The sequence below is a fragment of the Tauraco erythrolophus genome, chromosome Z (assembly GCF_009769465.1).
Source record: "Tauraco erythrolophus isolate bTauEry1 chromosome Z, bTauEry1.pri, whole genome shotgun sequence".
Taxonomy (NCBI): domain Eukaryota; kingdom Metazoa; phylum Chordata; class Aves; order Musophagiformes; family Musophagidae; genus Tauraco; species Tauraco erythrolophus.
Genome location: NC_141496.1, coordinates 1,111,410 through 1,129,306, shown reverse-complemented (window position 1 = coordinate 1,129,306; position 17,897 = coordinate 1,111,410). Strand labels below are relative to the sequence as shown.

Sequence of the window (17,897 nt, the reverse complement as noted above, 5' to 3'; positions counted from 1 at the left end):
CAGCATTTCTGCCATCATCTTCCCAGGGCTGTTTGAACAGTTATTTAACTCCCATTTCCGTCTTCAACAGGAATCTGCGGGAAGATACCGCCGCTTCAAACCGCAGAACGGCGCAGCACGACAAAGGGTTAAATATTTGCCATCATTAGAAGCCAATTAATCCTCAGCTTTGTAAGTCTACAGGAGCTTCAGAGCAGGTCGCTCTTTGGGTGGTATTTAGCCACGTTTTAGAGCCAAGAGCACCTTTTTCTTCCCAGTCGTGGGTCATACTTCCCACCACCGCTCAAGGAACGGTCCAGATGCAGACCCCCCATGGCAGGAGATGACCCAAAGGGTCAACGCTTCCAACCATATCCTCTTCCCTCCCATGAGGACCCACCAGAGCTGGTGGCAGAGCAGTAGAACCCCTCCTCGCAGCGCTCGAGTACTTAGCCTAAAGCAGAAGTGTTTAAAAACTCATTATTTTCCCGGAAAAACGAATACCCTAATTGCGCGTGGCTCTTTCCAAACTGCAGGAATTTCAGTCCTGAAGTTACACCAAACTTCCCTGTACTTGCACGTCATCATCGCGAGAAAGACGGCACGCCAGCGGCGGAGAGATGCAAATCATCAACCCATCCTCAACCGAGACGCCTTCATCACCAAAAAAATTGCTCGCATTCCGCACACGGATATCCGTGGAGCACCGTACGCTTTGCGTAGGACAGATTCTTTCTTGGGAACATGAACCAAAGCAGAACGTACGTGCCCGAATTTGCACGCGTTTAGTATCCGTGTCGTATACGTGCGTGCACAGGTTGGGAAAAAATCCAATTCTTCCAGAATCTCGGATGCTAAGAGGTTGACAAGATATTTGGGATCAAACCAAGCTGCTGGGAGGCACAACGGGCGAACGAAGACGTAGAGGTCTTCGTTTTCATGGTAACGTTACAGCCCACGAGACGACATTCCGGCGCTGAACCCAACCACCAAGGCAGGAAACGGATGTAAAAGAGATTTCCTTCGGAAAGCGACGCCTTACCTTGCATGAAGAAGGAGCTGGGAAAAGTGCTGGCTGCTGGTTTTGAGGATGGATAACCTGGTGAATCCCGATTGTAGTCGGCAGTGCTTGCTGACGGGGCATAAACCTATGGAAAAAAAAAAAAAAGACTAATTTAGGATGCCTTTAGCAGGCAGCAGGAAAGAAATATGGAGTTTTCACCTCGCTCGGTGTAAATCAGTTCCCGACCCCGCATCATTCTTCTCTGGGAACACAAAACCCTCAGTCCGAGCGTGAGCGGAAAATAAATTTAAAGCTTCAAAAGCCAACTCCAGCCTGACATTTTCCAGCTTTTACACAAGGTTATGCTCAAGGTATTTGTCAAACTCTGTATTTCTGTAAATAAAATGAACAAACAGATGTACATATGTTCTTCCTAGAGCATTCCGGAGCTTAAAATAAACAAGAACTTGGAACAATGTTGATTTTCTCGGATGAAAGCGGACGGGCTTTACCCACTTAGGAACAAAACCGAAAGCACCGCAAGGAAGTCAAAACTTTTATTTCCTAAACTCAAAAAAAAAAAAAAAAAAAAAAAGAAATTTAAAAAAAAAAAAATTAGCAAGAACACTGCAAATTACAAACATATCTCGGGATATTAAATCCCCCCGGATCAAGCTCTTTCCAGAGAAGCTTGAAAGGACTATTAGAAAACCTGGATCTCCACGAGACCACCAACACAGCATGTGGACACATCGAGGGGGGGAGAAAAATTCCTCCTTCCTTCAGATTTTTCCTATTTGTCCGGGCAATAAACTTCGGATGCGGATCAAAACGCTCCTTCCACTCCTTTACTAACACACCGGAGATTTATTCCTCATCGTTCAACCAGGAGAACGTTTCCAAATGACCCAAAACCCAACTCAACTAATTCCCACCCCCCCAAAAAAAAAACCACCCCAGTCATAGGCACGATTATTAATTGCACAATCTATAAAACGACGGAGCAATTGATTCTCCCTGCCCATCCGCCGGCTGCGCTCCTCGGCGCTTTGGAGGTGCCTCTCTCCAGATGGTCAGGAAGACTGAAGCACTGTCATCTCCTTGATGAAAATGGATCCCTTCCTGCCTCCATTTCGAAGCAGGCAGCAGATCACAAAATTGGCAGAGCGCCCGCTCCGCCGTTCCCAGGTCACGGCGAAAGGGAAGAGAAATCCAGCGGCGAAAGCACGGCCGCCGGTGGGGTTGGGAAAAGCGCCCCCGGTCTTCTTCTGCTGGTATCTCCCAGCCAAAGTGGGGGAGCAAAGGACTCATTAAAAAAAAAAAACCAAACCCAAAAGCGCAGAAAATCACCCAGAAAGAAAACTTAGGGAGCAAAAGGCTGAAGGTTGTGGGCTGCTGAGTAACTTCCCCGCGTGTCTCGGGGCTCCCAGAGCCCGAGCGGGGCCGTGGGATGGAGTTGGGCAGCCTGGCGTGGCCTCCCCAGCTGGCACAGGTGCTCCTGGGGCTTTGTGAGCCTCAACGTCACCCGGGCAGACAGGTCAGTGTCTGGGACGAGCTCAACGTTACAAATCAAAGCCAAAGTCTTTTTTTTTTTTAATACAGTGCCCTATTCTGGAGCCCTCAACAGAAGAAGGACATGGAGCTGCTGGAGAAGGTCTAGAGGAGAGATATAAAGATGATCCAAGGGCTGGAGCACCTCTGCTACGGAGACAGGCTGAGAGTTGGGTTCTTCAGCCTGGAGAAAAGAAGGTTCCGGGAAGACCTTCCAGCACCATCCAACACCTAAAGGGGCTACAAGAAAGCTGGAGAGGACGTGTAGTGACAGGACACGGGGCAATGGCTTTAATCTGAAAGAGGGGAGATTTCAATGGGATCTAAGGAAGAACTTCTTGACTCTGAGGGTGGTGAGGCACTTGCACAGGTTGCCTGCAGAAGTTGTGGATGCCCCATCCCTGGAAGTGTTCAAGGCCAGGTTGGATGGGGCTTTGAGCAACCTGGTGTAGTGGAGGGTGTCCTTGTCCATGGCAGGGGGGTTGGAACTGGATGGTCTTTGAGGTCCCTTCCAACCCAAACCCTTCTGTGATTCTATGACTCCAGCTCAAGAAAAACGACACTCCCCCCGACGGAAATTTGGCTTTGCACCTCAGCTTTTTTTTTTACTGTTCTTAGTTGCATAAAGTCGTTGACCAAAGGCTTTGGGACGGGATGGGATGGGCACACGGGTCAGCTCAGAGGTTGGGAAGAGGAGCAAAGCAAAGCACGAGGAGGCGGCGGGGAGGGCGGCCAGAGGCTGGCGGGGACGAAAACGATGGGAAAAAGACAAGCCAAAATAAATGCCAGCTTACAGAGTGTCATGTAACTGGGTGGGACTCTTCCTCGCCAAAGACAAAGACTTGATTTATTCTTCTGTTGGTTTTACAGCTGAACTTTCACGCAGTGAAAGCCCCCGGGCTGAAGCAAATGAACTCGTTTTGCCGCGCCAGGCTCAGCCGTAGGAAGGATTTGAGGAGATAGAAGGTGGCTTTTCTAAAAAAAAAAAAAAATAAATCATCTGGGTCCTGAAGAAGTGTCACTTTCCCCATAAATATTCATTATTTTCCCGTTTCGATCGCACTGGGGTTCTCATGTTATCACGACGTCAGCTAAGAGCACGCATGGAAATTCCTCTCGTGCTCAAATGTGCAAAAGTCTCCGGATTTGTTTCCTTCTGCATCCGCAGGACTTTTCCACAGGCAATAAAACGAGCGTAGGAGCCCATTAACCAAACAATATTCTGATTTTTTTGGCCCCTGTCTTTTTGTCATTCTTCCACAAAGCAGTGCTCTAAAAAAAAAAAAAAAAAAAGGCAAGAAGTGGCTTATTTAATCACATTAATTATCTCTCCAAAAAAGGCCATCAGATAATTTTCCAAAGAAGGAATTGCGCCGATAACCTCGTTTAAACAGAGATGTAAATTATCAGGAGTTAAGTGTTGATAAAACAATCCAAGGACTTGATCCAGACCAGTGAAAGTAAAAATGGGGTGAATTTATGGCACTGGTTACAATGGTAATCCGCCGTCTCCGAAAAGGCGAACGAGAACAAACCTCAGATGTGTCCAAGCGACTTTCTGATGTGACACAAAATATATTAGAGATTTAAAGATGTTAATATTCGGAAAAGAGAGCTTGGATTCAGGAAAAAAAAAAAAAAAATTAAAAAATCACTCTGACTCATGCCTGGAGGTTTGAAGAAATGAGGAAGAGAACGATCTGGGAAAAACATGCCATTCTGTAATAGGACATGATGAAAAAATTATCACGTTGTTGCCGTTTTTGGGAGCCTGCCCGCGAGTTCCAAACACCTTTTCCTTTTTCATTCTTCCAAAAAGCTCATTGTCCTGGGAACACGTTTCCAACATCTTTTATTTTTCCGTATTTGAGAGACCCGGTTAGAGGTGCCCATGTGATGGGTGCTGCCCCGATGCCTCCGACCGGAGCTGAGCATCCCTGCACGGACCACGCTCTCTGCCCACGGTGACGTGCTCAAGCCTTGGTGATCCAGAGTTGACCAAATCATGGAGAAATGGCCTTGGAAACGCCTATTAATAAGTAATAATATTAGCTATTGAGCGTGCTGGTAAGGGCTGGGGGGGAGAAACTCCAGCTCCACCAGTCAAGGACGCGGCCGCCCCTTGCAGCCATCTCCGGTGGCGATGGGTGCGCTTGCCAAGCACCGGGAGATGCCTCCAACGTTGACACCCTACAGGCCGGGCCGTCCCCCTGACCCACTGCGGTCTCTCCACCAGGTTGGCTGGGGGCAGTTGGCTGCAGGTGTTTGGGAATTCAGCCCACGTAAGGACACGGGAGAGGTTTTCTTTTTCTTTTCCCCTTCCAACTTGGCTCTTCCCAACTCCCTCAACTCCCAGGCGCTGGTTATACCGTTGCCAGATTTCCGATTTCCCCTCAAATTCATCCGCGTCTCCGTTTTCCTGCTCGCGACGGGAGGGCAGCCCCATCCCGGCCTTCACACCCGAGGTGAAATTAGGCAAAAAAAAAGAAATCTGTCACCTGGCACGCACGGCACGAACGCAACGTACAGGTTGTAAAACACAACCGTGACGGAGAGCGGCGCGTTTCCGTATCCGGAGCAATCCGTTTAAGTAGGTTGCTGTAAGGAGACATTTGCGAAGAGAATAAACCCATCAATCAGCTGCCCCAACTTGAAAATACGTGGTGAAACTCCTTGAAAATACGTGGTGAAACTCCTCGAAAATGAAGAGTTCCAAGAACCCATTTATGAAATCGGAAGCGCGTTGCCGATCGGCAAAGTGGACCGGCTACCAGAGTTGTCGCGAGGAAGAAACCTGCGCTCCCGAACAACCTGCTCCGTGTTATTAGATGTCAACTTTGCACTGAGGGGGGAAAAAAACTTTTTTAGGTGAGTACCCAACCAGCCAGAGTCCCTCTGAGCCCGCGGCGCCGCGCTGCCTCTTCCAACCAACATAGAATCATAGAATCATGGAATGGGTTGGGTTGGAAGGGACCTCAAAGATCATCCAGTTCCAACCCCCCTGCCATGGGCAGGGACACCCTCCACTACACCAGGTTGCCCAAAGCCTCATCCAACCTGGCCTGGAACACTTCCAGGGATGGGGCATCCACAACTCCTCTGGGCAACCTGGTCCAGACATCCGCCTTGGCAGCACCCGTTGGCTCGGCCAGAGCGCGCCGAGCGAAACGGTCTCCCCAGCAACACCGAAATCATTAAATATTTCAAAATAATTTTTTGAAAAATAATAAAAATCACTTTTTTCTCCTTAACAACTGCTCAAGGGACACGCTCAGCGGCTTGTCTTGCTCCTCCCGGCTGTGCCATCAGACCAGCGACTGCTCTGCCAGGGTAAAGATGAATTTCCCCAGTTTTAGTTAAAAAAAAAAAGATAAAAAAATGAAATAATTCTGTACTTTGAGATGCGTGAGGAGCAGCGGCGGGCTGACCTGTTCCAGGTTTCCAGCAGAAGGGCACTTTTCTAAACCACAGGTCCCTAATTGGGGCCACATGTTGCCGCGGGTGAGCGGGGTGGGGGGAGAGGAAGAGGAGCAGGGGGAGAGGAAGAGGAGCGGGGCGCGGGGGCGCTGATGAAAAGCGCAGTCCCGTCGCCGAAGCGTATTAGCAGGGCTGGTCTGGGAGGGGGGCCGGAAGGAAAAGCCACCCACTTCACCCCGTGGTTTATTCTATCAACCTGCGAGCGCCGCAACGCAAACCAGATGTCGGCTCTTCCAGATCTTTCTCGCAGGACAAACACGCCGAAGGCCTCGGGGTTGGCGTTGCCATCAAACGCTAATCGAGACCATATGAGCCCTGCCGTGGAAAAGCACATGTAAACCAACCCCCCCCATTGCCCTTGGCCCCACGAGAGGGATGGAATTGCAGGTCCCGCTGAGCCGGTAAGTGCGCGGCGCACCGTGAAAAACAAGTGTACGGAGCCAGAAGAACCACCTGTGCGGCGCAGCATCTCCGCCGCCACGGTTCTCCGGCCGGCGAGTCCGGCTCCGTGGTTTGGTGCCGTGATTTATCTCCTCTCCCGCTGCTGGTGTTTATTCAAAATAATCAAACCAAAATCGGAGTGAGACTCATTGATCGCGAGTTCAACGTGCCGTACGCGCAACGGCGCGGTTCCGGCCGAGCGCGGCACCACCCCACTGGGTCTTGGGTCTCCTCTCGCCATTGAGTAGGAACTTGGGGAGAGCGACGTGGACTCAAAAGCTGCTACAAAGAACCAGTTTTTACAAACCACAGCTTGTTTTGAGGTGAAATGCTGGAATCTGGACCAAACCATCTCCGTGCCGCGCACCGGCTGTTCCACTCCCGCCCGAAAGAGCTGCTCTACGCTGGGCAGACCCTCAACATTAGCTGCCTGCCTTTTTTTTTGGCCTTATCCCATCCTATATGATCCTCTAAAGTCCGTAGATCCTGTTCAGTTCAAATGTCTTCCAGATGGGACTGCTGAAGACCACATCTCGTGAACACCCAGAGTTAAAAAGGGGTCAACTAAATTAGAGGCAGGGAAAAAACAAGGAAAAAAAGAAAATTACAACATTATGTCATCCCTGCGCAGGAATATCTTTCTGTCGTTTGTCTTCATCGCGCAGCTGTCCGGGATCGTGACCAAAGCCGGGTTGGGAACCGCAGGTGAGTTCTGCTCTACCATCAACATCGTTTTTCTGGGATCTTGGGGCAACGTGGAGGCAGAGCTCGCCCAACGGTCCCCCCACGGCACAACTGTTTCCAACAGGAATTCGGGAAAGAGAAGGAAGAGGAGCGAGAAAAGGAGACCACCAAAGAGTGGGGAAGGAGAGATTGGCCACCTAAGGCAAGAGGAAGCCCCAGTGACGTGGAATGAAAAGAGAGGAAAGAAAAGTGGAAATAAGAGAAGAGAAAAATCCAGAGAGAAGGAAATACAGTAACTAAGAAGCAACGGGCCATAGCGATGGGCACAGCAGACATTTTCTCAACATCTTGTTTGTTGTGGGGTTTTTTGTTTTTTTTTTAAGCCACCAAGGTCACCATGTGAGCATGGGAGGATCAGCCTCCACCAGGTCACAGGGATGGGCACAGGGAGAACCAGAGAGCTGGTTCTTTGAGAACCAGAGTCCTGCCCTGACAGTACTCCAGGCTTGAACAACAACAACACAACTCCGGTTGGGCTCCTCCGAGACCCAAGCCTGCCGTCACCACCTCTGACGGCGTTCAGAGAACGCACGGGTGATGGGATGGAAAGACACGTCAACCCAGAAGATGCAACAGAGGCTGCGGAGAAATGAGAAGAGTTATAGATCCAAGAGACGCTGACTCCTCGAAAGCCGATGAGGAGCTGGCAACTCAAGAGTGGAGAGGAAGAGTTGGCCAACTTACCCGATTTGGGTGAGACCAACACACAACCCTCAGGTGAGACCAACACACAACCCTCACGGGGAGCACCGGCTAGATCGACCTTGCCGCGGCGGGGCTCAGGGCAGGACCCCGAGGCTGCAGAGGGCAACGGAGAAGACCAAGAGACATGCCCAGGAGGAGAAGCAAGAGAACAAAACTGAGAGCGTGCCGGCAGGAGGAAAGGACAAAGAACCAGGGGTGTGCCCAAGAGATGGGACAAAATTAAAAAAATTCAGCCGACATCCTGCAGCTCCCAGGATTTCAACAGCTGCAGATGCTCCGTAAGGCAGAACCAGACCTCCAAAAAGCAATAAAGAGGGAGCAGAGGAGAAAGAGTGGGAAAAGAGAAATAAATGTGACGATGAAAAGAACAAAGGTGCCACTTGGCCGAGTTCCAGGGGCAGTTTCCATACGTGAATTCTTACTCGCGTTTCACGTAAGACATTTTTAAGCATTTATTTATTTTTTTTTTTTTAAGTAAAGGAGTTCCCAAAAGAGACAGAGAAAAGGCAAAGGACTATTTAATGCATTTTCCTTCTTTCGGGATCTGCTTTCTAACTTCCTTTTCTCCACTGAGAACCATTTTATGTCGACTTTTTTTTTCATTTTCTACCCTCTTGTTTACAAATCCGTGCAGAGACAGTGAATGCATCAGACATCTGCCCGTACTCTCCTCTCAAATCTCTCTGCCAAAAAAAGAGCCTTAATTTTGCAATCTTCCGGTGTTTCTGGTCACGATCTACCCAGCACAGCGTGATCGAATAATTTAAAGCATATACAATTATTAATTAGACCTCATCTGGTTGCCTAAAGTCCCTACACCAGCTCCTGCAAGTGATGGGCTGTCCACCCAACGGTGCCACCCAACAACGGGACCACTGGAGCTCGTCACGGGGCTGGAATGTTCATGGGTGCGGAAAGAGGGGACTGAAGCGGGTTCAGGCTGAGCTGGGTGAACTGGGAGGGACTGGGACAACCTGAAGAAGTCATACCTCACTAGAGAGCACCAAAGATGGAAATATCTCCGTTTAGGACTAAGGCTGATGGAGCATTCCCAGGAAATCGGCTATAAGAGACTCCACTACCAGGCGGGACACCATGCCCATGCCTACCATCAAGCATCCTTCGGCTCATCCCTGTGCCGGCAAAGAGGTGGATGCACCCTCTGCACGTCCTCCAAGAAGCCAGGGTTTCACTCTGTGTGAACCAGGGAACTTCTGGATAACTGGATGTTCAACCAAGTCAAGTGGAAATGATGGTTTCGGCAACAAGGAGAAAGGAGCCCAGACTGGATTCCGCCTTCCCGCGGTTTGATTTTTAGGAAGAGGTGGGTCCTGATCGGAACTCAGCGCCTCAGACCTGTCTTGAGTAACCAATCAGGAGCTGTGCCCTCTGCGGAAACGTCTTCATCGCCGGGACCGGCGGGAAGTGGGGTGACAGCGATTTCAGGTGCCGAGACACAATAAAAACAATGAGGAAAGAAAATGTTTGCTTTTTATGTCAGCAGAGATGTCAGTACCCATTAATAAATCTATCCGCTAAATCTACTCTTATTCATGTGGGACATCACCAAGTTAAAGTAAAATAAATTATCTTTAATTAAATGGAATTGTCGTCTTCCTCCTGCTATCATCCCCAATTATTACATCCTAATCAGCCCTTTTGGGAGAAGGCATGAGGGAAGGCTGAAAGGCACATTTACTATAAACAATTTCTCTCTCTGTCAAGAGATGGAAATTTTATTTTAATTATTGTTTAGGACTCTGATTTTCACCCAGTTTCTGATGAAAGGGATTCAAAGTTGAAAACGCCATCGCTCAAAGAAAGAAAGAAATCTGTTCGTGTCAACGCCGCGGAGCAATTTCCTCCCAGTCCCTCCTACAATTAAAGCCCAGAGCAAAGCAGAAGTAGTCCAGAAATATGCAAGTCATTCGTTTCAACTTCTTCGTGATGATTTCCAGCGGGAGATTTACGTTAGGAAGTATTTTGATCGCAAAGACGTTAGGAAATATTTTGACCTCAAAGACGTTAGAAAAGAGTTTGACCTCAAAGACGTTAGAAAAGAGTTTGACCTCAAAGACGTTAGAAAAGAGTTTGACCTCAAAGATGAGGTTCAACGAATTAGGTTGGACGAGAGGGTGGGAAGGGGATGAGCGCCGGACCGGGCTACAAAGCTTTATGCTCTTCCCAAGTCCACGCGGCAGTACGAGGCTTAAATAAATGCATCACAAGTTTGAACCCCTAGAAGAGCAACAAAACTAGTGAAGGGTTTGGAGAACTTGTCCTGTGAGGAGCAGCTGAGGGAGCTGGGACTGGTCAGTCTGGAGAAGAGGAGGCTCAGGGGGGACCTTATCGCTCTCTACAATTACCTGAAGGGAAGTTGTAGGGAGATGGGGGTTGGTCTCTTCTCCCACGTTAGGAATGACAGGACGAGAGGGAATGGCCTCAAGTTGTGCCAGGGGAAATTTAGGTTGGATATCAGGAAAAATTCCTTTTCAGAGAGGGTTGTGAAGTATTGGAACAGGCTGCCCAGGGAGGTGGTGGAGTCCCCATCCCTGGAGGAGTTTAAAAACCGTGTGGATTTGGTGTTGAGCAACATGGCTTAGGGACCTTGCCAGTGCAGGGTGAATGGTTGGACTTGATGATCTTGAAGGTCTCTTCCAACCAGATGATTCTATGAATCTCATTTTTTGGGGACAAGTCCTCGTGTTGGGGATGAGTCCTCGTGTTGGGGACGGGGAGCGGCTTTGAGCCAACTTGATTCATATCGAGAGTGTTTAATATCGAGAGTATCAAGACCCGCGCGAAGCCGCGCGGTTTCAACGCCAACGCGGGAAATTCAGCAGGTTGACGTGCAGATCGGGCCCCCGGTTGAGTCTGACTCAAACTCCAACTCCGTCATGTGAAGACGGGCGGATTCAAATCAAGAAAAAGAAAAAAAATACAAAATTAAAAACTGCTTTAAACCGAGCTGCACGCAGCTGTAGTTGAGAAGTTGAGTTGGCCAGTGTTTAAAAAGCACTTGGAATGAAGGAGACTCTCGGGGTCTGATTTTCAAACATGATCCAGGTTGTGTTTTCCCCATTCCCATGACTGCATGGAAATGAAGCACTTGTACCCGTGGCTCCCTAATCCTTTGTACACAGCAATCACCCTAATTGTGCACACAAATTAGGCACACGAACCAGCCCAGGCTCCGGAACCGCGGCTTCCAAGTGGGAATAGCGTCACATACTCAAACACACCAAAATCTGGCCACCACCACTCCAAAATGATGGGTTCCAGTTGACTTGGACGGCCCGGGGCAGCCCGAGGGAGCGCGAGGATGGGACCAGCGAGGACACGGATCGGAAACTCTACCCGACAACTGCAAAGTTGAAAAAGCCAAAAAAAAAACCACAGCAACCTCAAACTCCCTCAACTCAACTCCCTCAAAACAGAGTTTTCTTTCAGAATTTAGCTGCTAAATAATATTAAGAAGGTATTATAATAATATGAAATAGGAAAGTCTTGTAATAATATGAAAAATGAAAGCTGGAGCTTCAAGAAAAACGTCCTCCTAAATATTTTTAGAGGACACATTAGGACCATTGTCTAACGTCACCCTTCGTGAGCCTTAATATTGACTTACAAGAAGCTTTCTAAGATGTTAATTCTTAAAATAATCCCTCAGGCAAAATTTGCTAATGATGCCTCAAGTCTTTTCTTAACTTCTCGTTGTCCGACATCACCAGTAGTTAAAGCTGGGCTTCTCTCCATTAAATCTAAGGCCTGGTACTGGTTTTAAAACACCTTCCTCCCTCTGCCAGTTTTGCTTTCGCTTTAGAAGAGATGTATTTCAGATTAATAATGAAATTATTCACTTACGGAGAAAATACAGATTATGCCGAGCAACGAAACAAGGAGCAACCACTGAATCCTGATTAATTGATGCAACTTTTTTTTTTTTTTTGGGGGGGGAATGCACTTTTCAGGGGTGTAGCACTGGTTTTGTTTAACGGTGCTTTGAATCGCCGCCTCCAGAAGTTAAAAAAAAAAGAAAAAAAAAAGAAAAAAAAAAAGGAAAAGAAAGAAACCACAGCTATACAAGCCCGCTGACTTCTTATAAAAGAACCAGTTTTAAAACTTGTTTACACTACTGATTCCAAATGAATTCAAGATGGTGGCTAGTTAAAGAACGGGAGACCATGCCAAGGATTCTGATCAAAGAACTTCAATTCAACAATGTTCAGTTTTAATTGACCGCTAATTAAGCTACATTAGTCAAAGAAAAGTCTCTATCACTTCGGAGTAATGAAGAAAAGAACTCATTTAACCCTCTCCTACCCCTCCTTCAGCCAACGTAGAGCAGAGCAGCTTCTCAAGTTGGGAAACTTGAAAAACTCGGAAAAGCCTTGGAAACGTTTCCGATATTAATACGCCCCCCAATTTATTTTTTTTTTTTTTTTAAGAGAAAAAATAAATAAACGTGGTGGTGGAGAAGGGTGAGCTTTCCCAGCTCACATTCCTTCTCCTGCAGGGTGAGGCTGTCTCCCAGGCAGAGGTGTTTTTGTACAGCGAGGAACGAGCAACTGGAATTGGGGGGGACCCCCCAAAATCCTGAGAGCTCCCAGTTGCCCCAGCACAGGGCAGCACCAACCCATACAGACACGTATTTATATGCACTGTATACGTACATGTACAGAATTTTGATAGAAATTTGATCAAAAACTCTCTAGAAAAATATTTGATAGAAAACTCGCTAAAATTTGGATAGAAAACTCTATCAGAAGGTCCCCCCAGGACCAGACAGGGCTCCCGAGCAGCTCCGCTGACCCGCCGCGATGCCGCCATCCTTCGTCGCCCGCCTCCGCGTCGACGATGCCAAAGGAAACCTACGCCTATCGAAAAGTTGGCTCCGAAATTGGGCTCTGAAATCCAGTAGGGAACAAAACATCATCTTCAAGTCAGCGGTTGTGTCTTCGCAACGTCGGCAGGACGGGAGGAATCCAAGGAACCAAGCGGAGGCCAACACGGGCCCGCTCGGAGCGCCAAGGCCAGCCGTTGAAACGCCGGGAGACGGCGCGGGGAGAAGGAAGGAGGTTTTGAGAAACGCCAAAAAATTGACGTTATTTCTGGTTCGCAGGCGGGGAGAGAAGTTTGAACGAGGCAGCGACCACCACCACGCAGCGCCCTTTGACGAGGCCGATCCCCGCGGCCTTCGCTTGCGTCGTGGTTTATCCTAATGATTTTTGGCAACCAACTCCTCGCGTTTCATGGAATCGAGTTTAATGAGCGCCATATCTTTTTTTTTTTTTTTACCATTCTGCCAAAGGCTCATTAAAATGCACTTGGTTTTGCACAGCTATGTGAAACCAAAATATGAATGCAAATTGGCATTTCTAAGTTTAAAGCGGTATTTGCATAAGAGGAACCAAACGTGGGGCAAGCTGAAAGAGAAGCCCCCTCCACAAACGCCTCTTCGCGCCGTAATTATTGCGAGGAGAAAACGCTGGTTTGTGCACACCCCGGCGAGCTCCAGGAGAAAGCGTCTGCCAGTTTGCGACACCGTTATCTCCCGATGCCCAGTCTCCCCAAGTCAAAAAAAAAAAAAACAACAAAAAAAAGTGGCTGAAAAGACTCCGCGCTCACTGGAGCTGATAAACGAGATCATAGAATCATAGAATGGGTTGGGTTGGAAGGGACCTCAAAGATCATCTAGTTCCAACCCCCCCTGCCGTGGGCAGGGACACCCTCCACTACACCAGGTTGCCCAAAATAGGGTATAGGTATAAAATGTCATTTTTAAAAATCCCAACGCCTTTGTGCGAACGCGACTGCCCTGACTCAAAATGACAAGAGGCGGCGCTGAAAGACGAGCTTGTTAGTCGAGAGCCACGGGCCAAGCCAGAGGTATTCCTCTTCTAATGACGCACTCATTAGCCGGAGTAATCACCATCTCCAAGTAAATCCGGTTAGGAACCAGACTTGGTCCTGTGACACAGCAATAATTCAAAAAAAAACCCCAGCCCAACCCAACCCAACCCAACCCAACCCAACCCAACCACCACCCGTGTCTCTACCGCAAGTGGAAAGGAGCTACTCAGCAAAGCAATTACTCCGTAACCATCAGTGAATGGGTGTCATCAGATCCAAGGACATCTCCGGCGCGGCATCGGCACCGGAATAAATCATTCAAGCTTGCCTTGGGGTGTACGCCGCGTCGCTCGAACACAAAGAGGAACGGGCGAAGCCTGGGACGTGCCGTTGTCGTAGGGGTACGACTGTATGGTAGAAATCAAGCTGAACGACGCTACGCTTGATTTTCCAGAGCTATCGGAAAGAATTAAAATAGCGGAAAAATTCACTTTATGGAGCACCTGTATCTTTATATCAGCATTAGAACGCCTTGTATGCTTAGGAAAAGGGAAAAAAAAAAGATGTCTTACATTATAGGGCAAAGCTTTAAAGTTCTCCAGCTCTAGTTAATGGGATGAGGACAAAGGCTGGACTTGGTTAGGATTGTGCCCCAGGGGAGCACCGACCGCGGGACTGAGCCTGAGGAGTCCACGCCCGCTGCCAGGGAATTTAAAGGTTAAATTCCCACTGACTGCACTTTTTCAGAAGCAAAACTCCCTCCAGTGCAGGTAGACCCCATCCCACCCACTGCCATCCGGGGTAACGGGTCCTTCCGCGAAGGGAACTGCATCACCGAACCTTCCGACCGTCCTCAAGTCAAGCGCCGAAGGTAGAAGTTTCCAAAACTTCCAACCTGGAAGCGCTCCCACCTGTGTGTGCTGGGAAGTGCCAACACGCCGACACACGCGGGAAAGTCTGGAGTTATGGTTCCCTTCTCTTTTTTTTTTTTTGGAAGGAAGAGTCCTGGGATCTCCCCCAGCTGGATTTATGCACATGAATATTTCCAGCGAAGCCACCGCGTGTGTGTACGTGCTTATGACAATCTGGTTTATATCTTAGTGGAGATTAAACAAAAAAACAACCCACCACCACCAAAAACGAAAGAAAAATCCTTTTTCTGCAAGCGACAGCTTGACAGAGGTACCCAGTACCTTATAAAATGGCACTGGGTGACCGGGACAGCAGGTTGGCCATCAGAGATGGACATCAAGACGTTCCAAAGAGTCCAAGTCCACAGTCACGTACGTCGTATTTAAAGACCCGTTGACAGCAATTCAGAAATGGAGATGATGGAGCCAGCAGCCCAGTTGCCATCATCCACCCTTCCACATCAAACTGGTGGAACTTCCCCAAAATATTTGTCGTTAGAGAAGGGTTGTGCTTTGAAAGTGCTCGTGATCTGCTTTTGGACACAAAACGTGAGCCCGGTGCTGGACCATGGAGCACATCCCTGCATCTCGGTCGGGGTACCTGGGGCAGGCACCGGCTGCTCCTCCTGGATGAAGGGCTTTGTCCCATGAACCTAAAACCTCTATGATTTCCTCTCAGATCAAATCCAGAGCTCCAGGACACAAAGAGGATGGTTTAACACGGCGTTATTTACCGGATCTTCCTTCCCTTTTTTTTTTTTTTCCCTTTCCTAGCACAGTCAAAGTTGCTATGAAAATCCGTGAAGGCTATAAATAAGGCACCGAAAGCAAATTTCCATCCTCTGAGTTAATCCCACACCAAATTACAGACCTCACTCTAGACCTTTTGAACATCTACAACTGCGACCTCAAAATCGTGGCGGATCCCCGCGCGCAAGCGGAGCAGCAGAACTTCTTTCGGATTGCCACTTCCAGCTCTCCGTGTGCGGTTCAGGCAGCGAGAAGGGATTATCAGAACCAGGTTCCTGCCAGAAGCCATCAGGATGGAGCTGTCTACACACGTGGAATTTTATTTTCCCCTACAAGGTGCCCTCTCTTGGCTTTGGCAGAATCAACAGCCCTTCTCCACCAGACAGATGCGCGCTGGCACGGCACTCGCGGATTCGTTAACCAGGAGAGACGGTGCTCCCCGGGAGCGGGGTGGAGGGGGGGGGATATTTCTTTCTTCTCCACGCCAAAGCGGATTATCATCCTACAGTTCCTAAAACCATATTGAATACGAGTTCTCCGCAGTCAGAGATGCTGAACAGTGGCCACCTCCGCTGCTTCTCTGTTCAGAAGCGAGCCCTCCTCTAATATACGTGGCCACGGGTGTGAGAAAGGGTGGGCTGGGGAGAAAAAAAATCGTAATAATAGGGATAATAGTAATAATAATCATCGTAACAGTAGTAATAAGGAGAAGGAGGAAGGAGGAGGAAGAAGGAGGAGGAAGGAGGAGGAGAAGGAGGAGGAGGAAGGAGGAGGAGGAAGAAGGAGGAGGAAGGAGGAGGAGGAGGAAGGAGGAGGAGGAAGGAGGAGGAGGAAGGAGGAGGAGGAAGGAGGAGGAGGAAGGAGGGGGAGGAAGGAGGAGGAGGAAGGAGGAAGGAGGAGGAGGAGGAGGAAGGAGGAGGAAGGAGGAGGAGGAAGGAGGAGGAGGAAGGAGGAAGGAGGAGGAGGAGGAAGGAGGAAGGAAGAGGAGGAAGGAGGAGGAGGAAGGAGGAGGAGGAAAGAGGAAGGAGGAGGAGGAGGAAGGAGGAAGGAAGAGGAGGAAGGAGGAGGAGGAAGGAGGAGGAGGAAGGAGGAGGAGGAGGAGGAAGGAGGAGGAAGGAGGAAGAGGAAGGAGGAGGAAGGAGGAAGAGGAAGGAGGAGGAAGGAGGAAGGAGGAGGAGGAGAAAGAAGGAGGAAGAAGGAGGAGGAAGGAGGAGGAAGGAGGAGGAAGGAGGAGAAAGAAGGAGAAAGAAGGAGAAAGAAGGAGAAAGAAGGAGAAAGAAGGAGAAAGAAGGAGAAAGAAGGAGAAAGAAGAAGGAGAAGAAGGAGAAAGAAGAAGGAGAAGAAAGAGAAAGAAGAAGGAGGAGGAGAAGGAGGAGAAGGAGGAGAAAGAAGAAGGAGAAAGAAGAAGGAGAAAGAAGAAGCAGAAAGAAGAAGTAGTTATTCCAACAGATTATGGCTATCGGCCATTGGGAACTGGGGCTGAACTGGGACCAGTCACCTTCCACCCAAACTCTGCCTGCAGCAGATCAGCCCCAAAGCATTGTATTCTAATGAACTTTCTGCAAACAACACGTGTTTAACCTCTGAAACGGTTTGTAAAATACTCATTTCCGAAGTCAAACAACGACAACAGCAAAACAAAAACAAAAACCAACCCACCACCCAACCACCACCCAACCACCACCCAACCACCACCATTGGTTGTTGTTTTCCCGATAAAAATAGCGACCGGCAAGCGTTATCCTGGAGACGGTTTTTATTTACGAGTCCCAACTCTCCGTCGGTGGGAAAGAAAAAGTCATTATTAGATCCGGTGATTAAAGTCACCCGGGAGCACCCACCCAGGCACCACCCCTGCCAGGGCTCCCGACCGTCACGCCACGGTGCCGTTTCGGCGCACGACTGCTGGGAAACGGGATTCCCACGCCAAAACGCTGCGTTATCAGCTTATTTGACCTTATTCCCAGGTTTCAGAGCTCCCTCGGCTCTTTTCCGACTTTTACCAGTTGCACATCCCAGCGGCTGCCGGCGGTGGGATGAGGCTCACCGTTGTCCCCGTTCCCAAAGCACGTGCAGGGCCGTGATGTCAACGGAACGGCGGGCAAGGTGGCTGGTCAGTATGTATGCCAACTTTTGTTGGCCAAACTGCCCGTAGGACCGGCACCAGGAGGACACGGACATAGAGTCATAGAATGGGTTGGGTTGGAAGGGACCTCAAAGATCATCTAGCTCCAACCCCCCTGCCATGGGCAGGGACACCCTCCACTACCCCACGTTGCCCAAAGCCTCATCCAACCTGGCCTTGAACACTTCCAGGGAATCTTGTCCCGGGCTCCGGTGCCCAACCGTGCCGCGACGGATTTACCTTCTGCCATAGGTACTGGGAAGGTTTAAACCGGCACTGGGTTTTCCGGTGGCACCGTCCCTCCCTCCCCTCTGCCGGAGCATTTTTTAAGTCTGGAAACGGTGTTAATTGTGAAAAA

At 49.1% G+C, this 17,897-nt stretch overlaps 1 protein-coding gene across 10 annotated transcripts in view; it reads right to left on the bottom strand.

Annotated features, from left to right (window-relative positions):
* TCF4 (transcription factor 4) overlaps nucleotides 1-17,897 on the bottom strand; it is a 221,063-nt gene that overhangs the window by 37,051 nt on the left and 166,115 nt on the right. For all 10 annotated transcript variants that reach the window (XM_086629777.1, XM_086629778.1, XM_086629780.1 and 7 more), the window contains one exon: nucleotides 1,022-1,127. In XM_086629777.1, coding sequence (XP_086485903.1) covers nucleotides 1,022-1,127 — 106 coding nt within the window. The remainder of the gene's footprint in view (nucleotides 1-1,021; nucleotides 1,128-17,897) is intronic.